This window comes from Apus apus, chromosome 1 (assembly GCF_020740795.1).
Source record: "Apus apus isolate bApuApu2 chromosome 1, bApuApu2.pri.cur, whole genome shotgun sequence".
In the NCBI taxonomy this organism is placed as follows: Eukaryota; Metazoa; Chordata; class Aves; order Apodiformes; family Apodidae; genus Apus; species Apus apus.
Genome location: NC_067282.1, coordinates 164,671,218 through 164,695,683, shown reverse-complemented (window position 1 = coordinate 164,695,683; position 24,466 = coordinate 164,671,218). Strand labels below are relative to the sequence as shown.

The 24,466-nt window shown below is 37.9% G+C and overlaps 1 protein-coding gene across 1 annotated transcript in view; it reads left to right on the top strand.

The window, feature by feature from the left end:
• The window catches only part of OTOGL (otogelin like), a 92,298-nt gene that overhangs the window by 41,009 nt on the left and 26,823 nt on the right, over positions 1-24,466 (top strand). Inside the window, exons 26-37 of the mRNA XM_051621881.1 lie at positions 3,823-3,957; positions 4,431-4,568; positions 6,389-6,508; positions 8,671-8,787; positions 11,562-11,718; positions 12,290-12,316; positions 15,527-15,694; positions 17,282-17,560; positions 18,519-18,636; positions 20,407-20,486; positions 21,412-22,731; positions 23,182-24,278. Coding sequence (XP_051477841.1) covers positions 3,823-3,957; positions 4,431-4,568; positions 6,389-6,508; positions 8,671-8,787; positions 11,562-11,718; positions 12,290-12,316; positions 15,527-15,694; positions 17,282-17,560; positions 18,519-18,636; positions 20,407-20,486; positions 21,412-22,731; positions 23,182-24,278 — 3,756 coding nt within the window. The remainder of the gene's footprint in view (positions 1-3,822; positions 3,958-4,430; positions 4,569-6,388; positions 6,509-8,670; positions 8,788-11,561; positions 11,719-12,289; positions 12,317-15,526; positions 15,695-17,281; positions 17,561-18,518; positions 18,637-20,406; positions 20,487-21,411; positions 22,732-23,181; positions 24,279-24,466) is intronic.

The window sequence follows — 24,466 nt, the reverse complement described above, 5'->3', positions numbered from 1 at the left end:
TGCCCGGAGCTGTGACTCTGTCTTCCCTGTTGCTTGGCAACTCTGTGTTATCACAAAGAAACTGATATTAAGTTGGAACAGACTGGATAGGGTAATTTACGTGGGAAGATACTCTTGCAGTGGGAAAACCATTTTATTTCTAGTTTCTGTCAGCGTAAGTAGGTTTCACATGATGAACTGTAGTACATCCCCTGTTGGGTGCATTTTACCTAAAAAGGTAAAGAGCAATTCTGCCTTGGAAGGAGACTGTGCAGAAAAAAAAGAAACCGAACATAACCCCCCACCTTGTTATTCATTAGATCTGCTCCTAGTGTCTGCTCAGACATTTCTTCCAGCAGTAGTGACAAAAGCTGGCTTTCATACCTGTGTGGATTCAGTGCAGATTAGAGAGATGGAACTTGATCTTTATAATTTAAATTATCCCAGTCCCTAAAAGCTGTTGAGAGTTGCCCAAGACCTTACTGTCTTGTACAAACATTAAAAGATGATCCTCACTTTATACAAATAGCCCCTATTCCTTCTTTTGTGTTGACAATAGGTAAGTGGTGAGGTTCAATCACATTTTATCTCTTCCTTGCTGAAGGGCTGCACATGTAGCAGTTACAGAATAATTTGAAGACCATGATAGAAACTGTCATTCAACTTTGAATTTGGCTGGTACCATATGGCTGGGAAAAGACTCAATTTTTATTGAGATGTATGGAGAGAATGGCAAGGGTGTATATATAAAGCAAATCTTACTGTGAAAGCTTTGAGCCACAAAATAGACATAATCCATAATGGTGTTTTTTTGGGTTTAGGTCTAAGACTTAATTAAAAGGAGAGAACGCATGGAAGATTCAGGATTTAATGCAAACCCCTATTTCTTAAACGTCTGGTTTACTCATAGCTTTATTGAACCACCTCCACTGTCTCTTTTGCATTTCTATCCCGCATTGTTTCTTTTTATTTAACACCACCACAGAGCCCTACAAGTAAGGAAGTACTTCACATGTCTTCAGGACTCCCTGCTCTGGCTTTGGTCAGCAAAACACTCCCTGTCTCCAGGCTTCTCTCTACTGCAGAGTTAACTTGAAATATAACTCAGCTTTTGCTGTTGGCTCAAATCCCAACCGTACACAGAAACTTCTGACTTGAATATGTTGATGCTGTTCAGCTGAAGGGATTGGCCTGGCCTGTCAGAAGGCACAGGCAGCAGCTTCAATTAGCACAGCTAATATAGCTACCCACTGCTGCTCCATGAACTTGTCTTCATTGCCAAAAAAGGTGTATTTTTACTGTGGGATAATTAGCCTGAATTAAATATCCTTATTTCAAATAAAGCACTCCATCTCTTTTCTTACAGTGAAGACATTGCTTCCCCATTAACTCAGAGTATCCCCTTTTGCTGAGGCTAAGCTAACTGAAGAGGAATGAACTCTGCAATGAAAACAGCCCACAATGTCCTAGGCATTAAATAGATCCATAAACTGCAAGCAAACTCCTTTTCTGAACTGACTCATGGTGGGGAGGTAGCTTCCTTGCTCACTTTTCATTTGGCCAGCACAGAAAGTATCAGCTTGCATCCTATCTACTAAACTAATGAGTTTGTCTCCTCTTTAATTTACCACACCACCTCCAATAAATCAAAAAATGCTCTGGGCTGTTATCTGACTTGGAGGGGAATAATTGCTGGACTGACTCCAGCAGCAAGTCTGGCTGAATTAAAACACAGTGTATTTCCCAAAAAGGTAGTGACCAATTTCATTCCAAGTGCAACCTGAAACAATTTCACAACAGAAGATATGAACTTTGCTTTACCCTGAAGCTTTCAGTACTTTTCAACTGAGTTGCCCTGCTAAATCACAAAACGCCCATTTCCTACACCCCCTTACCACTAGCAGCCAGTGACTAACTTTACCCACCTTAACTGTCTTCCAGGCTAATGGCTGACACATACCACCTGTTTCTTAAGTCTTGGCATTAGGGTAACAGAAAGCTTGCGGGCATCTCCCACACCTTATGTTCATCACATTTGTTCACGCTTGCTGTAGAGTGTTTTCTCTGCCAAGTAGCAGCATCCTCTGGCTTGTAGGCCATGCTAGACTAAGGGCAGCAAAGCTCTACCACCTCTTCTGTATGACAACAAACATGCCTCTGCACTTCCCATCAGATAGGGTTGGTTTGTTGTTGTTGCTTTTGTGTTTTGTTTTGGTTTGTTTTTTCCTTTTTATTAGATTGAAATTTTTCTCTAAACAGTTTTGGAACAATGACTTTAATTAAGAAAACAAAGTTGCTGCCTATATGCAATGTTTCTCACTGGTGAGGAAAAAATGCTGATATGTTTTTTTTATGCTTGAATTCTGATGTGCACAGAACAAATAAGGGTACAAATGTGAGACAGGCCACGAATAATTAGGAATACACACCCAGCACCTTTCAGAGGTACACTGACCAAAGGGAGGGAGCAAAACTCTGGGAAGGGATGCTGTGGACTCAAACCAAGGCAAGGGATCCCTCCTCCCATTGTGGCCAAGTGAAGCTCTACAAGAGCCTTGCTGGGAGCAAGAGGATTTCCCAGGACCTGGGAACTGGTGATAGCTGCCATTCCGATCTTGCCCACTGTGCACATTAGAACGTGCAATCAGTTTCAGCTAGTCATAGTCTTCACAGTGTGCTTCAAAGAGGGTGGGAGTAAGAGGAGAATTTTAAACATCTGTTTGTTTCCGGCACTACCCAAATGTCTCATAGAAGACAGGATGACTCAGTAGGTTTGCTACCTCCAAGATTTTTATTTCATATTTATCTAAGGTTTATAATGACTGTGGGACTGAATAGTATCAGAATTAAATTGGATTCAGAAAAACTGTTACTGACTTACATTAATGTTATGAACGTAACTCTCTCAAGTCTTATATATAGTTGTAACTTGTTGTTTTGTTCACTTGCAAGGTTTGGTACAGAAAATACTTGAAAGGCAAATTAAAGTAAGAAACAGTAATTCAACTTTTATTTTTGTTTGTGGTGTAATTATCAACTCTGAAAATACAGCAGGTCTCCTTTGTTCCAGCACAGGGAACTAAAGGGTGCATGTATGTCTTCCTTAAGGTATAGAAGAACCACAGAAGCTGTAGGTGAATAAACAGACACGCTGAGCAAGGGTGAAAAAATGATTCTACATGCTGAGGATGCAAAATTAATTTACAGGCTGGAGAGCCAACTGATACGGGATTGGGAAGGCAGTAAATTTGAATTTTGGGTACTAAACCACTAAGAAATCAAAAGACAGAGTAGACAAATATTCTAGATGTTAAAGAAAAAACCCACAAACAAAAATATCAGCAGAAACCTTTGCCCCTTCCGATAACATTGAGTATGACTCATGGTTTTGCAAATTTTGATGGGTGCTGGTAGAAAAATTGCTCTATCTAGTACTTACAGATGGTAGGTTTCTTAGCTTTAAAAATACGAAAACAGCTTGATCTCAAGTACCTTGGTTTAAAAATAAAGCTCCTTTTATAGCATGTCTCAATTTTGACAACCGTACTGTGCAGTAAATATTGGATTCTATGTATAAGCACATTTTAAAAGCCTAAACCAGACTCTTATTTTAAGTGGTAGGCTGATCCTCTGAGTTAGTGAAGTGGCTTTGTGTTTAACTCCAAAGTTTGAGCTTTGAATTGAGAAATGCATTTCATTGTTCAGCAACCTTCTTAAATTTCATTTCAAAGATGTCTACATACTAAGATATACATATTGTTGTGATGGTAAGCTGAGAATAAATTTGCAGGAGTGAAATGCATGTGAATTTATGAGCAAAATTATTTCTTCTTCATATTGCAGAGCACAGATAACTCAAATATATCTATAATTGCTCAGAACAAAAAGTGCTTTGACAATGATATTGTTTGCTCAAAGAATGTTTTCATCACTGTTGGAGACACTGAGATTTATTTTAGTGAACCTTCTGAGAAGCAGGTTAGTTATTTTCTTTACTTTTTGGGTTGCCCCTTAAGATAAGCATTCTAAAGTTACAACCCTAGAGGAACATATTTTTGGAAAATGTCTCTCAATCTGCATTAACAGAGTACAAGTGCCTAGGCCTGGATAAAGAAGCAGGTCCCAGGAAAAAAACCTATTTTTTAAATTTTTTTTTTTGCAAGTTTTATTTGTCCATCAATGAAGGCTACTCAAAGGCCTCAAGCAGCCAAAAGATTTTGACATTCATATGTTTTTTTCCACATGGTTTTAAAAGAGAAACCAAAGTACAAAATAAAAGCATCTTGAATGATTGAAAAGACAAAATATCCAAGTTTTAAACAACATTTTTTGTAATATTATTGGTCCAGCTATATGATAAAGTATTCTTCAGTATATGGTTTGCTATTAATTGGCTACATACCCTGGTAGGTTTACTTCATTAGATCTTAATAACTATTCATTTCTGTCAGAAGACCTTAAGGGGACAGGAAAACTATCAGCTTTGGAAGGCTGGATATTATACTGTGATACACTTTCCAGAACAGGACATCACAGTTCTGTGGGATAAGAAGACAATGATGCATGTTAAAGTTGGACCTCGATGGAAGGTGAGCTAAAATAAAAATCTGAGACTCTGTGTTGCTAATGTGATTTCTATTGAATAACTGTGATTGTCTTTTCTTCATTACTAACTTTCCCAGTGATATAGCTGTTTATCACAGTGCTCAGCAGCAAGCATTTCTCAGGTGAGAAGATGTGGAGAATGTGATTTAATGAGAAGATGTGGAGAATGTGATTTAATGACTGGACACCTGAAGACAAAGGGTGGTTCCTATATGCATATTTATTCCATTGATCCATTCACTGCAAACTTGCAGATATGCAGTGATTCAGCTCTGACTCAAAGCTCATTTGGAGGAGGGAAGAGAGGATTAGTTAAGAGTCACCCTGTTCACCATGTTTTTATAATTGTAGAAGCCAATGGAAGAGAAGCTTCCAAATCTAGCAAGATGAAAGATGCCGGCGTTGTAGCACAGACTGGGTTACGTTAATTATGGAACTGTACTCTTGAGATGTAGTAGGGCTGTTGAGATGAACAGATAGAGCCACATCTTCGGTTTAAGTTCAGATAAGGGAAGGATCTAAACAAAAATGGACATTATTACTGTGCCAGGACTCAGTCATGATGCAGGGGAGAATATGAGGCTCCTCTTATAAAAGGCTGAAAGGGAATCGTTTCAAACTGAGGAGGGTAGTTTTAGATTGGATAGTAGGAAGCAATTCTTTACTGAGAGGGTGGTGAGACAATAGCACAAGTTGCCCATAGTAGTTGCACATGCCCTTAGTTCAAGGCCAGGTTGGATGGGGCCTTGAACAACCTGGTATAGTGGGAGGTGATCTTTAAGGTCCCTTCCAACCCAAAACATTCTGTGATTCTATGAATCTCTTGCCAGTTGCTCTTCTCTGTTCCATTCCTACATCATCGTCATCATCTGCCTTGGTGTCTCCGCTACTCAGTCTTTGGTTCCTGGGAGAGCAACCTTATCTGCACATTTGATAATTATATTCCTACTTCATGTCAATCATGAGCACATGTATTGAGATGAGGCTCTTTCCATCAATACAAAAAAGGCACTTTATGCTAGAATACAATATCAGATTTTTTTTGAAATGTAAGTCAACATTACAATGACCATCTAATCTGGTTTTAAAGCAACCCTATTCTATTCTTTTGTCACAATAGTTGTAAAACCCCTTACTTCACATACAAGCTGACTCACCAATGCACATAGCAAAAAAAATTCTTAAGTTTTGAGTCAGCTTACAGGGAGCTAAATTCTGTAGGCTGCATGCAGGGACACAAACACTTCAAGCTCTTTCTGTTTCCAATGACTATTTCTTACAGAGGCTTCTGTTCAGTAAGATAATCTCTGCAGCAGACCTTACGGAAAAGGAATTCATTGTAGTGAGCCACAGCATCCTAGAAATCCAACTCTACATTTTACTGTTGTGCAGGAATATATTTTTCTCTCTTTCTGTATATATGTATGCATGTATATATACTTTTTCCATCAGTAGCACACGCCCCAATACAAGAAAGTTGCAGCTGTCTCTTTTGTAACTGCTATTACAAATGTTCTTGCTATCGTGAGCTAAAATTAGAAGCATCAAGTTTTAACAAAAACAACTAGTCAGGCTTCACAATCATGAGGTTATTCACCTGAACTTTTGATTTTTGGACTAGCTTACAAGTTATTTGCAATATGGAGCTGTAAGCAAAGCAGAGTGTCAGATATTTTCAAAGCATGAGTTAGAGTTTCATTCACCTTTTTCAGTTTAAGAATATTTTATTCCATGTGTTGTTTTTACCAATTATAAAGTGTCAGTATATGTAAAAAAAAAAACAAACAAAAACCTTCTCTTTTAGGGTAAACTGGCAGGTTTGTGTGGAAATTTTGACAAATACACTTCAAATGATTTAACTACATCAAACAACATGGAAGTGAGAAATGCACAAGTGTTTGGAGACAGCTGGGTATTAGGACAGGTAAGTCCCACATTCAGTAAAAACTTAGAAAAAAAGGATGATAATTTTAATCTATAAATGCACAGTTTGTAAGCAGATGATATACAGAGATTTTCTAAACTCATGCTCATCTATAGACATCTTTATGTCAGAGCAAAAACATACTGAATTTAAATTAAATCAAGCAATCTCTTTAGGGAGGAATACGTTTTCCCCTACATAAGATATTTATCACTGTTGTCTGGATTTCAGTTTTCTACAAAATTAGATACATTGATTCTGATATTTTGCATTCAGCCCAATTATAAAAGCAGTTATAATTTCTGTGGTGTTGGAGGCTTTAATCAGGATATTGAAAGTAAATAGAATCTGAACACTGGGAAAAAAGGTATTGAAAAAAGTCTACTTCTCAACACTGAAAAAAAAAATATATTTTTTTTTTGTTACATTTTGTAAGCAGAACACAAAGTGATGAAGCAGTGGTTGTGAAGGGGTGAGACAGAAAAGGCTCAGATCAGCAACAGGCACAACCCAGTATGAAAAATTGGTTTCTGAGAAGGGAAGAGGCTGTAGGGAGTGGATGTCTGCAACTATGTTTATAACACAGGAGAACAGGTATTTTATTAATTTGTGCAGAGAAGTTGTAAGGTTTTATAGGCTTGTGAAACTCCTGAAAAATGAGTATTTGTAAACCACTCCCTTAGGATGCTTGTGAGAACCAGTTTTTAATCAGTTCTCTCCCTGACTCGAAGCAGGAAATTGAATCAAAATCTCTCACCTCATAAAAAGAATATGGCACCTATTCTGCTTTGGAGTAATGATTTTGAAGGTTCTCTCCCTCAAGATCTGCCTTTGGATTAATTTTATTCTACATAAAATGTTTACATTGTGTGAGCAAGGAAGGCAAATGTGTACTTTTGGTGGTTATACAGCTCATCTAGAAGGTGGAATGTAAAAAAATGTGTAAATACTTTGTATGAATTAAAGAATTTTTCTCTTCTGATGTATCAGTTCAGTGGCTGCTTTAAAAAAAGTGTAGTGTTTGCACAGCACTTTAACTTCTACAATGTTATGACCTTTGCTTATGCAGCCCAAACTTGCACTTAACTTTTTCTGGTTATATATTTAGATACATATTTGTTAAATTTCATGTAATCTTCCAATCTCCGTGGCTGCAGAGCACTCGGATCCGAGTTCCACCTTGGCCTTGCAGGCAGCCTGCGTTCAGCCAGGCTTGATACTTCATCTGCCTCCACAGTCGGAGTTAGGGGTTTTTTTTCAGAAAGGACCTTTGGCCTTTGTAGAGATGTATCCTGGTCGTCTTTCCTGCAAAATCTAAATACTGTAAAGGATTATTTGATAGCTGGAGGCCTTGAATCCAACTCTGCTACTGCCAAGCATTCTTGCATTGGCACTGTGGAGCACGGGATGCTTCCAGGGTTTCTCCCTCCTAGGAGCGGCAGTATGATCCCCGTGGCTGTGTCCAAGCATCTGCAGAGGAGGGCAGTGTAGGTGGGCAACTGCACTGCAGCTGAGGCTGCAGCAGGACACCCCGGTGCTGCCTATGGATCCATTGTTACCCTCTCCTGAGCTTCTCTGCTGCACCAAGAGAGTATAGTTTTGGATAAACTCATGTTTTCTGAGCTGAGCGTCATTTTATTATTTTTTTTCTGTTCATTTGTTTTTCTTCTTGAGAGAAACTTGAGGAGAGGGAGTTTTATCTCAGCCATTTGAGTTATCATGATGATCTTTTTTTTTTTTTTTTTCTTTCCTACCACTGCTTCTTTATTTGAACTTACAGGGCTAAAGCCATCTGTGACTCCATTTAAAGTCAGTCCATCCACCAGAGATGGATTTGGACCATGTATTTGTTTGTGATGTTACAGTTGGTTGCTCTGGTAATGATTATAATGTGTCACAAAGAAAACATTTTGTCTTTATGCACTGAGCAGACAGCAGGAACATTTTAGTACTTCAGAACAAAACACAAAGATTCTTTTTTGTGCAAATGTTTTTAATTATAACAAATCAGGAAAAGGGGAAGATGAAGAGGACAGCATTTAAACTTTATTTTTGTTTTCTGGCTATGCAGGTATTGAATTATATGATATTAGAGTGTACTTGAGTCCATGGTAAACACACCTTCATATAAAATGTTTGTGTTTTTTTTGCTTGTTTTTAAGTGCAAGAGCCCAAATGAAACACTGAGACCATGTGAAGTATATCAGAGCAAGTTCCCTTATGCCAAAAAGGAATGCTCAATTTTATACAGTGACGTTTTTGCACCTTGTCGCAATGTGGTAAGTTTATTAAATATCCAAGTGTGTTCTCATGTTGGAAGATATTACAATTCCAGTAATTAATTTCTTCCTCCCATTCCCCTCTGTCTGAATGCTGTGGAGGATACAGGGTAGAGCCCTCCAAGTATCTCTCTGTGGGTGGGCTATGTTTGTACAGAGCTCCTTGTTCCCTTCAACACTGGAGCCTAAACATAATGGTGATAACCGGGAGCCATGAGTTAATAGGTTGGATAATCAGGGTTCTGTTCTCTTTGGGTTTTGTTTATGTCTTGTATTTATCTAGGTACCTACGTTTTTAAGGATTTTGTATATATTGCAGGATTCCAAAATAAGCATTTGTGTAATGTGCCTACAGCTTATCTCAAATGGTTTCTTAGCTGTTCTGATCGCTATAGAAAGAAATAGGAGAGCTATCAGTATTTTCAATTGGATGACAATTTATAATCTGGTTTTATCAAAACTCTGAGGTATGGTGTCATTGTTTCCCCAATACCTGGCTGAGCCCGGGATGTGACTTACAAGAATGTCCTTCAGTTCAGTCTGGACAAGGTGCGGAAAACAATAGCTTGTATGGGAATATTTTATTTTATCCACCCTTTATGAACACAACACCTGCCTTGTACATTTCTCCTTACTTCAGATTTTAACCTCCCAAAGGTGCTCTATTTATTGAAGATGCAAGCAAGAACTACTATGACATTTTGTCTCAGTCTCTTATTTTCTTTATGACTATTAATACTAAATGAGATCATTAGATGTCCTAGCTGAACCTCCTGACTTTCAGAACTGAAATTTGATATCACATGGTTAGGAATTCGCCTGAGGAGGAGGTTGCAGTAGCTTAACCCAAGAGATTTATGAATGTTGACTTTAGTTATTCTGTAAAGAATTTTTTGAGCATGTGCCTGAGAACATAGTGATGAGTGTATTTTCAAAGTTGAAAGTAATAAATAAAATTGGAACTTTTGAGAGTTTTTAAGGAGCTGTATTATAATAGCTCCTTATTATAAAAGCAAGATGTTTTCTCTTGAACATTAATTTTCTATATCTTATCCATCTTGTGATTAAAATTTGCGAACATTATGCCAAAATTTGCATAATAATTTTTAAAAATGCATAGCAGGTGCAAAACATAGTTAAATTAGTAGCCAACTATTTTCACATGCACATAGCCATCCATGGGACAGCCCATAAATGAATTATTTTCCAGGTGTTCTTCCAACCTATTCATCAGCATATGAAAATACAGGTCTTAGAAATATAATGTAAAGTGACCTCCTATCAAGAATATCTGCAGCTGATTGCTGGCTGTAAGGGTGGGGAACAGGATACCAAGGAAAAAAGCCCAAACAGACTGAAACTGGAGGCACGGAAGGAACAAAAAGTATAGACGTGGGTTTCAGGATATGCTTAGAGCAGCACTCTTACAGTCACTCCTTCTGGTGGAAGACCCTGCATTGCAGGGGAGTGCCTGCCTGTGGGACAGGCAGCCTCAGAGTTCAGGTCAGGCTGGAATACCCCATTTTCAGGGAGACAAAAACTTACATCTCTGGCTGGCAGCAACCGATAGATTGCAGTTGCCCAGTTAACTGCTGAACTCGGTGGGGGATGAGGAGCCTCAACACTTGCAGAAAAAAAAGGTCTTCCTCATAACTCCTAAATTCAGCAAGATTTTTGACCCTAGGCTCCCATTTTGTCACAACAGCAGGCTGCTGCTGACCTATGGAGAGATGCTGTCCTGCAGACCTGAGAGACAAGTTGAGCTCTTTGGAGCCAGTCTGCTTTTTGGTGATTGCCATGAAACTACTGCAGCTATTTTCAGTGGAGCTAATGCTTGTGCCCCCATCCCAGTGGTATTCTGATTTTCAAAATAAGAAAAAGAATGAAAGCAAAATGACATCTCTCTCCACTGAGGGCAGAAAAACAGTCTTCATTTCCCTGCTAGCTGCTCGCAACTGCCAGCTGAGAAGCTGTCACCTTGTAAGATGAGTGCTGCTTTGTTACTGTGATGGTATTTCTGTAATCTGAAGTGTGCCATTTGAGTGCTCTACAACTGAGCTAGACCAGAGTCTAAAAACAAGTTTAAACTGAAGAAAAGCATTGCTTTAAACATTCCATGTGTTCAGTAAGAACACTGTTTTGGAAACTTTGCTCAGCATTACAAAAAGGTGATTAAACCCCAAGAAGTAATGTATCAGGTAAAACCATAAAATGACAGGATTTTAAAGTGGGGAAGTAGATTTCTGACCTAATTAAGGTTTGAGGACAAAGTATATTAACATCTGGATTAGTGCAGAAATATTTTCCTGAAAAATGGCACCAGCATGCTCAAGTTTTCTGCGCCTGAACAAAATCCCCTCTACAAATTATTACTTTAATTAGTTGGTAATCAGAACTGCAGCTCTGACCTTGTTGTTCATGCAAAACTGACAGCATGACTATAGATAGCAGTATTTGGCTTATAAAAACAGAACTGCCAGCTCCAATATACTCTCTAAAAACTACTGAAGAACAGCAAGAGTGTGGACAGACACACTTGATAATAGTCACTGAATGACATTTTATCTAGGCATGTAATGTAGGTACAAGCTGATCATTTGAAGCGCACTTTTTTTGTACAGAAGTGTACCCAAACCTTAGAAAATGCCTTATTTTGTGTTAAATTCTTTCAGTCAGTTCAGCTGAAAATGGTGCAACAGGAATTTGGACAGCTCATGCGATTAAGTTACCAGACCTTTTTTTTAATTATTATTATTATTTTTTTTTATCCACAGATTGACGTAACTTCCTTTGTCAAAAACTGTCACACAGATACATGCAACTGCAATCTTGGTGGGGACTGTGAGTGCTTGTGTACCAGTATTGCAGCTTATGCCCACAAATGCTGCCAGCAAGGAGCAGTCATTCACTGGCGATCTCCTTCGCTCTGTGGTATGTCCTTGGGCTGGCCTTGCACCGGAGCTCATCTCTGAGGCATCCCTGGCCTTTTGATGCCTAATAATACAAATATGACAGAAGCAGGTGCACAGTAATTGTACTTATTCACATTTTTCAAGCTGTCTGTGTGTTCGCTGTTAGTCTTACACACCCAATTGGCTGTCTTACTGAAGAGGACTGGCTGTGCTCAGGGTGTGCCAGAGCAGAGACTGCTGGAAAGGCACAGGTGTACCAGATGGGGAGTACGTCCAGTGTTCTGTGTGGGGCTGCAAAAAGATTCAGTCCATTCTACATTTCGTGGACAGTGAGAAAGATTCTCCACTATGGAATAACCTGTGCTTCAGGTCTGCTGTCCTGGCACATCTGTTTTAAATGCAACTGTATGTCACTGAATAAAAGCCTGAGGAAATAAAGTCACTGACTCAAATACATTATGGGAAACGAAACTTCTGCTTATGAAAGTGAATTTTACATTTTTGGGATGCATATTTGCAGATTCTGTTGTTACTCCATAGTAGTAGTGTACTTTGTAATAATGTGTTGTCTTTTTTTTCTTTTTTTGTAGCTTATGACTGTGAATATTACAATCAAGGTATGTAATATTTAATTTTACTGACTTTGATTGATCCTCATATTTATATACCTTGTGGTATATCACTTACTCTTCATGTTTTCTAGCATACCCACTAGCTGTGTGCTAGAAAGACATCTGTAGTTCCTGGCTCCAAAATGGAATCTATTGTTATATTTAGTTGCAGACAACTCCCCACATCAACCACTCCAACAAACAGAAGATTTTTTCTATTTGATCATCTTTCTATCTGTTTGATGCAATTTTGAGATACTGATTTCTTCACCCCTCCCTTATTTCTTTTTCTCTTTTTAAAAACAAATACCCAAAATACACTTTTCTTATATCAGTTCACTCAAACTAGCCTAGAAAGAAACTATAGTTTGGTAAGTTGTCTCTTTCACAGGTTAATTTTTTTGTTTTGTTTTGTTTACTTTATACTCTTGGTTTGGGAACATGAGCTTAATGAGCTCAGCAAGTTAGCAAAGAAAGTCTCCATGGGCCTTTCTACTCTATGTCCAGGGACAATGGTGGCATGGAAACAAACATACTAGTTGTAAGTGAATCAACACATCTGGTATCTCAGATGAAACACAATACAGTGCACTGCAAATAAAACCTTTCATAGCTTGTGCTGAGGATCTCTGTCAGCTGCAGCAGTGTTGTATTGGAGGTTATCTCTCTTCCGTTCTCCCTGTTCCCTAGGGTAGGATTGCATAGTCACAATCCCTTGAGCTCACTGGCCCTTCAAATCCATTTGAAAGGAAAGGTGACTTGTATGAGCAGCCTGGAGTATTGTGTGTCATTTTGCAACATATTTTTGCCCATTTAATACCATTATGTCATTATACTGACTTTTTCTTCCCTCCTGTTGTGCTATGAGTATGTGCAATGCTGTTTTTCTGTGCAATATCTCATGCATTACTTGAGATTGTCCTACATAAACACAAACAACCCTGTAATAGTGAGGAATTCAAATACTGACACATTAGTGTGCATTTTAGAAGGTTATACATGGTAATTGCCATTTGAATTTTCACCTCACTGAACTAATTGCCTTTGGCACAGGAAAATTAAAGTCCTTTTCTCAAAAAAATGGATGGTGTTGATATAATGCATCTCTGATGATATTGAGTTAAGATTTGTCAGAATAATAATCAATTTGGTATAATTTTTGGGAAAAAAAAAAAGCCTCATGAATGTTATGAACTTTTGTCACATTATGCTGTTATCTTCTAGGTTTTCATTCTGAGAGTCGCTTGGCTTGTTTTATTTTTCTTTCTTACATTCACACATAAAAGATACTCCTCTGGTTCAATTAATACTCAACTGAAAAAACTGATGGGCCTTTTCTTTGACTTCGTGTATGTGGTTTTAACATTTATCCTATTTTTAACTGGCCCAGCTGATTTGAATTATCTTAATATTTCCTAATGTCTCAATTAATAACCTCATATTTTCATTGTGGGGATGGATTAATTAATTGATGGTCAAGGAGAAGCTCTAGAAGGATGCTAGCTTGTGCTTGTACCATAAATTTCAGAACTGGGAACTGTTATATTTTTATATAGATAGGTTACAGGATTTTATGCACAAGTCTCACAAATATTGTTCTCTAAAGAATGGTTCACTAGAATGACAGTTGTATTCATTTAATAAACTAAATTTTTGTGGCATCCCCTCTTATTTTTGGATACTGTGCATGTATTTTGTGGGGAGCAGAACACTGAAAATTAAGAGAAACTTGAATAAATGCAATGATATGAATGAGACTTTTGATACATCTTTTTCAGCAACTTGCTGAAAATGCTCATAATGAGCATCATACAGTATATGATTTTTTTCTTTCTCCTCAAATGAGCCTGGCCCACTACAGCAGCAGCTTGCTGATCCTGCTAGGTGTAGCTGACTTTCCCTAATTTCCTTGCAATAGAGAAATTTCTCTTGCTTAAGAAGTGGTAAGGTGTACTGGTTTTGGCTGGGATAGAGTTAAATTTCTTCATAGTAGCTTGTATGGGGATACATTTTGTATATGTGATAAGAACAGGGTTAATAACACACTCAGGTTTTAACTACTGCTTACACATCATCAAGGCCTTTTCTGTTTCTTGCCTCACTAGCAAGTAGGCTGGGGGTCCACCAGAGGTAGGGAGAGGACACAGCTTGGTCAGTTGACTCCAGCTGACCAAAGGGATATTGAAGAACATATGATGTGCTCAGCAATAAAAAACAGGGGGCAGTTAGTTTGCCAGGGGTGGCTTTGCTTGGTGTTTAGCTGAGCATTGGTCAGCTGGTGGTGAGCTTTCCTTTCTTTTTCTTTTTTTTTTTTCCCATCTCTTTTCTTGGTTTTGTTTTCTTTGGATTTTTTTGATTTTTTTTTTTTTTTAATTAAACTGTCTTTACCTTAACCCACAAATATTTTCTGTTCTTCCCCTCTGATTCTCTCCCGCATCCCACTTGGGAGGAAACAAGGGAGTGGCTCTGTGGTGCTTAGCTGCCTGCTGGGGTTAAAGTCAAGGAGGGCATTGTGCTTGTTTCCACCACCAAGTGCCAGCAAAATACTTTCCAGGATCAGGATGGCTCCTCTGATTCTTTTTTTGTTCTGCATGATATCAAACCCTTGAATCTTTATCGAAGCTTTAGCAATTGCTGCTCAGTCTTACTTTTACTCATGTCATAGGCAAAATGCCTGTTAATATGTAGGGATAAACATCCAATTATTTAGAATAAGGAGCCTTTTTAAGATAAATTGCCTCACCACTGCCTTAAAAGTGGACATTTTGTGGCACACTTGTGGGCTTCATGTGCCTATGAGCTCCAGAGTAGTTTGCATATAAAAACAGTAGTTGTTTTCATGCCATTTTCTTCAGAAATTGGTGTTTGACTTCTAGCTGAGACAAAGCTCATTATTTTGATAATTCCTTCTCTCTTGGAAGAGTCATTTTTGAAAGGAGTTGTCTTAGACTGGGAAAGGGGTTCAGTCTTTTCACTGTAAGGATTAAAGCTTTCACACAATTTATACATTTTGCTTCTTACTCACAAGGTGATGTTTTAGAAGTGTGCTGCTCTTGGTTCTTTCAGTGGAATATAGTTCCAAATTTATTTGATTCCAGGTATGGTGAAATATTTAAGGCAATGTGTTATGTCAACTAAGTTTTGTATGGTATGCAAGGATATATATATATATATATTTTATTTTTTTTTTTTTCTATTTTATTTTTCTCCCCTTAGGCCTTGGAGAAGGACCCTATATTTTGGCAAGTTATGGAGAGAATGACACAATTATAGGAGCTAATGTATCCAGTAGAAGGATATTTCCCCTGCCTAGAACTGGAGCATACGGAAATGTATTTTTCAGTTTCATGATAACTCCAGGTCTTTTCAAAGACAAAGGTTTATGTAAGTGTTCTCAACAATTTTGCTGATGGCAATACATATTTTTCAAGCTATATGAATTATTTTTGCTGCATGTTCTATGTATGCCAAAATAATCTAGATATTTTTAGTTACTGGAATAAATGAGGACAAAGCACCCAAATACAAAACTGAGGAGAAAAGACTGATTTTTATTATTTTTTTAATATTGAAAAATTTTACTGCCACCTTTAAAGCTAACTTTTAAAATATTATTTTGAAAATATTGCAAAATACAAGTTAATATAATTCCTTTGTGGAAAAAAATATTGTTTTTTTAACTGGAAAGGGAATATTCTGCATATTTATCTAGCAAGTATCAACACTGAAGGTGAATGCATGACGTTTTTGTCTCCTGCAAAATCACTTCTACTTTATCTTTTGTTCATTTTTGTGACTTTCAGTGGACTATAAAATGCACAACTTAGAACAACCAGTCTATCTCCTGCATTGTTAGTGAGCAGCATCTCCATACAACGTAGAAGGAAGTTTCTTAGGTGAAAAGCTATTCCTAAACTCTGCTTCTCACTTTTCAGAGACTGAACCAAATTATACAGCCAAAAATAAACAGGTTTAAATATTTTTCCTTCTGCATATATTTTCCTTTCTTCACATGTTGGGTTTGTGCCAAATAAGTCAATACAGACTTTGTCATTGTTTCCTCATAAAGTTTAATCTGTCGAAAATAACCCAAACCCTCGAAAGCCAACATAGAGAAGGGCTGTGTTCACAGTAAAATTTGAAACTATATTCAGAATCAGTTGACAATTTTGCAGTGGAGAAATTAGTTTTTTAGATATGATTATGAAATTATAAAGCATGTAGAACAGAAGGATTAATACAGTCTTGTCAGTTCTCCAACCAATGTAAAGTGGAAGCAAAACATTAATTCTATCTGCAGTACACCTGTAGCTTTCTTATCTGTGAGGAACAACACAATAGTATTTATCTAAATTAAAGACACTTCAAGATTTTATTCACGTTGAAAACCAAATCTGCACTCAGTCTTCTTCTAAGTTCTTAAATTTTAAAGAAATTTTCTTCACTTTTAATTTCTGGCCTGGGTAGAGCAAATAGAGGGTTGAGACTTTATTTGGCCACAGGTTTCCTTGTTGTATTGCTGCATATGACTCTATGTTAAAAAAGCCTGACCTCAAGGGAAAGTCAAGCCTGTTTTATGATATTTGTGTGATGTTATTTATGAATGAAGTTTTCATACAGCTAAACTGTCAGGCATTGAAGTGAATTTTTAAAAAAATCTCAATTTGAGCAAGTCCCAGTTTGAGACTGCTTATGAGTGATTTCAAAGGCTGGTAGCAGCAGGCTGAATGTAGTTTTGATCTGACTGATGAGCCCTCTGGTGACTCTGGGTTTTTTTTGGCCATTTGAAGTCTCCTTTAAGCCCTGTGTTTCTTCTTTTTGTGTTACATAAAAATGAAATATGTTTGTTTTGTGAAAAGCAGTTGTTTAAAAGGAGCCGCTTAACAGCAAATATATAGATTTTTATCTCACATTTGGGTTGTTTTCTGTGAAAATCTTACTATTATTTTTTATTCTATTCTTCTGTGGAAGCACTCTCTCTTGTTTCCCTTGAATCTGCTGAAAGACCAAACTACTTCCTGTATGTACATGACAATGAAACTGTTGGGTTGGAGCAGTGGCAGGCAAGTGCTTCCTTTCGGAGACAAGCCACCTTCTTCCACCACCAGGGCCTCTGGAGTCCGGGGCTCAGCGCATTCGAACTGCACAGTAAAAAAGGCTTTTTCATCATTCTGACCTCATCGGGTGTTAAAGTGGCAAAGTACGATGATTCAGAAGAATTCAAACGTTTGAGTAGCTTTAGTATTGAAGGTAAATTTTGTGTAATCCCCAGGGACAAGTATGTTTGTTTTCTGCTTGCATTCAGAGCACTTGTCTTTGATAATGTCATAATTTTTTATCCTATTTTTAATTACTATTCTGTCTCTTTCTTCTATTCTGCCTCCAAATGCTATTATTTTCTGATTTTTTACAGATATGATGAACCCTTTCTCTTTGAACTACATTTTTCTTGTTTTACTCTTTCAAAATTAATTTAGAATGTCACAAAAAGATGCACGTTAACGTATTGTTAGTGAGTGCAATGAATGGAGTAACTGTATTGCTTCTGCAACCATCAGTACCTTCACTACATTTAACTGATTTTTAAGATTTCTAAACAGAATATATTGTAAAAGTGTGTATCTGTTTGCATCTTGAAAGCTTCAGTGTCTTTTAGCTTGACTGAATTTAGAATACTTGAAACTGAAAAGGTACAAAGTCTATTTGAAAGTTCTCAAGAATTTCTGTACTTGGTTTTAATTTTTTCATTTCTCTGAAGAAGAGGAGGCTGAGGGGAGACCTTACTGCTCTCTACAACCACCTGAAAGGAGGCTGTAGCAAGGTGGGGGTCAGCCTCTTCTCCCATGTAACAAGTGAAAAGGCAAAAGAAAATGGTCTCAGATTTTACCAGGGGAGATCTAGGCTGGATATTAGGAAAACTTTCTTCACAGAAAGGGTTGTCAGGCACTGAACAGGCTGCCCAGGGGAGATGGTGGAGTCACCATCCCTAGATGTGTTTATAAGTCATGTAGATGTGCTGCTTAGGCACATGGTTTAGAAGTGGACTTGGTGAAGTTAGGTTAATGGTTGGACTTGATTATCATAAAGGTCTTTTCCAACATAAACAGTTCTGTTATCCTATTAAAATCCTAATGTACATTATAAAAAAGACTATAAATGTCTATTTCATGGACTACACAATAAATAACACCTTTTCCTTCTTTCTCAGAACTCAGTGCATCTGTACCTTATAGAAAGATGTGTGAATGGCGATATGAATCTTGTGCTAATCCTTGTATTAAAACATGTAGTGATCCTGAAGGAACAGCCTGTAGATTCCTTCCTCCGTAAGTAAAACTAAGCTCATGTTGTTACTTTTTTTTTTTTTTTTTTTTTTTTGTGGTATGTGTCCCATATGTTTGCTGAAAATTATTGCAGCTGCAATATACATTCATCTTTACTCCTCCAGATTTTAGTATCACTCTTAGGAGCAACTCTCACGGGGCATGTGAAAACATTTGTAACAAGCCTCTTGTTTCCCACGGTATATATTCATGTTTACATGCAACCTTTCAACATAATAAGACAGTTTGTATTTAGCCCAGGGGATTAGCTTCTGTCAGTGGTTAAAGTAGAAATCTATTAAATTAAATGAAGGCTATTCCCTACTATGGTTTTATATTCACATCCTAAACAAGCATCCTGTGATGCTGTAGATGACTGCATTTTTCTGGCTTTTATATGACGCAGATGAAAAACTATAGGAATAATAAAGGTGGACTACGCCCTCTCCTGTGAGAGGAGGGAACTTTATGCTGAGAGATGCTCATTGGAACGATGTGAGCGATTTCACATGGCTGATATTATCTGGTTAGTAAGTGCAAGGTCCTGCACCTGCATAGGAGGAATCCTTGTTACCAGTACAGGCTGGGGGATGATGTGATAGAGAGCAGCCCTGCAGAAAGGGACTTGGGGTACTAGCGTACGAAAAGTTGGACATGAGCAAACAATGTGCTCTGTATCTGGGTAAAACAGCAGTCTTGTAGAGAAGGTCTTTGTCCTATGGAAAACCTTTCTGCTTACAGATCTGAACTTCCACCTCTTTGTGGAAGTAGAATGGTCCAAAGATATTATGTCCCTTAACCTATGCAAAGGGATTATTAGCGATTTAGAAACAGAATTGTGATGTTCAGTGTCTTTTTGACCTAAAAATGCTGTGTTCACCGTTGTGATGGTTTGACTCAGGATCAGCAATTAAACCAGTGTCAACAATGCTCTTGATCCCCTCCCCCTCCCACCCAGGTAGGGAAAGGAGAGAGAGAATAAGGAGAGAGGCTTCTGGATGGAAAACTTAACTAGACAGCTTTAATTAAATACTGATGGTAAAGGAAAATATGTACAAGTATGTTCAGGAGTGTGCAAAAGCCTCTTGCCTCCCCCCACCCCCAGCAACTCCCCCAGCATCTCCTGAGCTGTGAGCAGTTCTGAAATGTCCCAGAGCTGCCTGAGTGAGCGGCAGAGCAGACAGGAGCTGGGGGCAGATTTGTGAGGGTCAGGGATACACGAGCCTAGGGATATAAGGAGATGGAGGGATGGAGTCCTCGCTGCACACTGGCCATGAATGGAAGAGAAGGGAAGAAGGGCTTGACTTCTGTCATCCCTAAATTTCCACTGAGTGCCATGTATACATCTGGATGGAATAATTCTTTGGTGAATTCTGCCATCTGTCCAGTCCCCTCCTCCTTATGGGACAGTTGTAGATACGACTCCTCTGCTCCCTTCGTGTCAAAGCAGTATATTCAACAAGCAGAGCAAAGTGTCCTTGGTTTCTCAGCAGTAACTATAAAGATTTGAGCATTACCAGTCTGCTAGCTGGAAAACCTGCTGTGCTACTTTCAGTCAGTATGCCTCTTAAAAGTGAGTTCACTGAAGAAAAATAATCAGTAAAAAGAAAATTGTCTTAATCCTAGCTCAAAGCTGGAACCTATTACACTGGGAAGTTCTCAGAACTTTGATGGGGAAGACATTCAAATGTTTAATTTTACCAAAGTAAAATAATTTAAAATTAATTTATATTTCTACTGAGGCTTCAGAACTAACTATACAATATTTTCAAGGGTTGAAGGATGCTTGCCGTACTGTCCCAAAAACATGATCCTTGATGAGGTCACACTTAAATGTGTTTATCCAGAAGACTGTAAGTATATTTTATTATATTGGTCTAGTCTTACAAATCACTCTAGAGGTCACATGAAATGTTATAATAAAATGTACCTTGCTGGTTTTTTTTATCAAATGCTTTACCAGAACATCTTTCTGTTGAAGAATATTTCTCTGGGACAAAGACTCTATTCCCAGTCATCCAAAATGTATCTCCTACATCCAAACAAGCCATTTCAAAAGCTGAATTATTTCATTTCTCTAATAGTGTATTAAACTTAATCTTTTGCGATGGTGTGATACTCATCACAACTATATTTGACTCCTTAATGCTAGTATGTTATATGTATATAAGAGAAAGATCCCAAGTGGAAGAAATAGTCCTGTAGTGAAAAGTTCACTTTTCAGCTGATGAGCCACCACTAAAGAATTCAGTGCATCTATTTAATAACTTCTGGTGTGTGAAGATACCACATTTTTTGCTTATTTTAGGGATATAGTATTCTTTTAACATAGCAGTTACATTTTAACACTGTCTTTTATTTAAAAGGTTTTCAATTAAATACATTATGCTCTATATTTGCTAATACAAAGCTGTCTTATGTAATATCTCATACCTCCCAAAGATGTATTTATTCCAGATATTTTTTTTTATTTTACTCTCTTGGATTGGCTGAATTTTCCATGGAATTCCTTTTTTCCTTCAAAACTGCTCTGCAAAATCAAGGTTTTCACAAATAATAATAAATTAGCAAGTTCCTTTGCAAAGATTAGAAGACTTCTCGAGTCAGCTGAGTTCCGCAAAGTCATCAGACAGCCTGGAACCACTAGCAATCTAACTTCTCAGCAAAATGATGCTCTGATTTGCTAATGTTTTAATGGACTTGAATAGAGATAGATGTTGCTATTTTGCTTTACTAATAATCCATAAATGACAGTGAAACATGCACTTTTCCTTTTAGGCATACCTGTGACACCTACTGAATCAGCAATTGGAACAAAACCTTCATTGTTAATCTCTCAGACAGGTGCTACCACAGAGACATTTCCTCAGACACCTCCTTTATTTGTTACTTCAGGGACTGAGTCAGCTCATACCAGTGTGACAGCCAAAATAACCATGAAGGCAAACACAACTTTGAGGGGAATGGACATGTCAGCACAGTCCATTACAGACTTTTATTCTCTGGAAACATCTAATGCAGCCACCTATTCAACATTTTCATTACCAAGTACAGTGGAGCCTTTTGATGTACTTGACAGCACAGCCAACCCTACTGTCCTTTCCAAACTCATCTCTTCAACAGATTTTCCAACTGCTCTTCAAGCCTCAGCAGTCACATCACATACTGTTGGTTCTACTGCATCTTTAACTTTACCCATTAAAATACCAACTCCAACAACCCTGCTCAGTGCAAGTCCTATTCCAACATGTTCTGCATTATTAACACCCACTTCCTTAGTGGTAGTTCCATTTCCACTTGAAACATCAACCACTCAACTAGGAACTGTTCCCCCTACCTCCGCACTAACAATTTTAACGTCCAAGCCATCTTTTGTCACTTCTGAGCTGCCTGAAGGGATTGGGAAGAGTAGGAGTCCTTCAGTAAGTCATTCTAAGGGAGCAGCAGTATTCTCTCAAGTGTCTTTCTCTGCTTTGCTGGCTGGCAGAGCAACTTTCACAAGACCAGTATTTCTTCTAGGCTCATGGTTGACACTAAGCCCATCTGCTTCTGTATCTACTTTGTCTGTTACAAATAGGTCTGGCATTGGTCAAACTGCTGTTCACCCAACAGCTGTTTCTCCACTGATTTCAGCTGCTCCTCGAATTCCTATTACTAGTTTTTCTAGCTTTGAGAAGAGTTTTCCTCAATTAATGACAGTTTCATATTTTGAAACAGCAAAACCCTTGTCTAAAACTTGTCTGGTATCATTAAATGCAAGTTCTTTAGCTAGCTTTTCTCCAAAGCCATTTTTCTCTGCAGTGGAAATTTCACTGACTGCTCCTAAGCAGACATCTCCATTAATAAAAGGCAATATTTCTTCTGCTGTGCCCATAAGGACTGCACCTTCACCTCAAGGTGCTTCTCAAATTCCCATAAACACTTCTTTGAGACCTTCTGTAACACATACAGTGTCTATACCAGTGGATTCTCTGATTACCTCTCTGAAGCCCAAAGCTATGACAGATGTCACTGTTGCCTCTGAAAGTCTTCATAAAGTACCTTATGCTGCTTCCACTCTTCTGGTAAATCCAGCAATCTCTGATATGTCCATAGCAAGTAAAGCCTCAACAAAAAATAAATGCATATTGCACACCGATTCCCTTTCAGTGTCATCCATTTCTAAAAAGCCAATGAAATCCTTTACATCTACAGGCTTCCCTCTTAGGACATTGTTGTTACCTCTAAATGCTACATTAATACCTACTTCAGAAATTACATAATACCCGAGCAGTTCACATATAGAATTGAAAACTGACCTTGTCACACAAAGCTTAGGCACTTTAATTCCTTAAGATCCTTGTCTTACAAGGTCATCATCTTTATTTGCAGTCTTGTTATCAACTTCACGTTATGTGACATCCCATACTACAAGTTCTTCATTGATTCCCATAGTCAGTAGGATATCATAATTAACACACAATTTAACTCCTGCCCAAACATCAGTTTCATCTCTATATACACAAGGAACCTCAAAAAGTCCAGCTATCGACTTTGCAACTTTTTTAGATTTTTCTACGTTCACTTTAAGCACAAGCCCTTCTACTAGCCTTTCACCATCTCAGAAAACATCCATTGTAATGCCCTCTTTATTAATGCCTACTACTCCTGAAGACACTTCAGAAAGCCAGTCCAGTAGGATGTCTATGTCTTCACCTCCTCTTAAGACCACTTGTATCTCTACGGTTTCTTTAGGAAAAGAGAGTTCTTCAGTAAGTTCTGCAGAAGAAGATGGAACTATATCAGCCATGGCATCTGGAACCATCACTCAGTCCACTACACCGACGATCATGAACACAACAGTGAATGCTACATCCTTAAAAGCACCTTATGTTTTTGCAAAAATACCACCTAGCTCTTCAGCCAGCTTATTAGTTTCTTCTGGCACTACTGTAGCCTCTAGGATTCCTGCAAAAACTACTGATTCTCTTGTTGCCAATTTGGAGTTTTATATGGTGTCAACTTCAGTTCCTACCACCATAGAAACACCCACGCATGTGTCACAAAAATCTTTATTTGCATCTACCATGACTCAAGCCTCACAGAGCACTACAGAAACTCCAAATATTTTGATAATGAAAACAACTAGCACTATAAGTCCGTTATCACAGACAAAGAGTATCTCATTTACAGCTTCAAAAGTTAAATACACAACCTTATTTGAAAGAGCTGTGGATATTTTAGAAAGTGGTCAGACTTCACTTGAGCCAAATGTTACCAAGATAAAGTCAACCACAACTGAGAAATCTTCCTTTCCTTATCTGACAGTATCTTCAGTTCTGAGTTCATCCTTTTCAAGACATACAACCTCAACAAAAAATCTCTCTTCTTCTGGAGTCCTGGATGTAACAACATCAGATTGGTCCAAAATCCCAGTACAGAAGCCTGTTAAGCCTTTATTTGGTTTAACAGAGCCCACAGAGCTGCAGACCAGAAATATAATAGATTTATCTCATTCTAGTGGTGGAATGGCTCTGCCTTCCTCTTCACAACCTGTGGAAACACAAACTTCACCTACAAGGGCAGAAACAATGACAGTTACAGCTGACAAGGCATCCTTTGGTACAATGATGCATACACTGATGTCTACATCTTCCAAATGTGTGGTATGATCAGTTTTACTTGCCCCTATGTCTTTATATGCTCCTATGTCTATATATTGCTTTTCAGTCCATTCTGTAATGCTATGAATGTAATACTAGCTTTTAAAAATTTCTTCTATTTTTATTTTTATTAGTATATTTTAAAATACTCAGTGATTCTTAGAGGCTTGTCATATCAGTGCTCTTATACT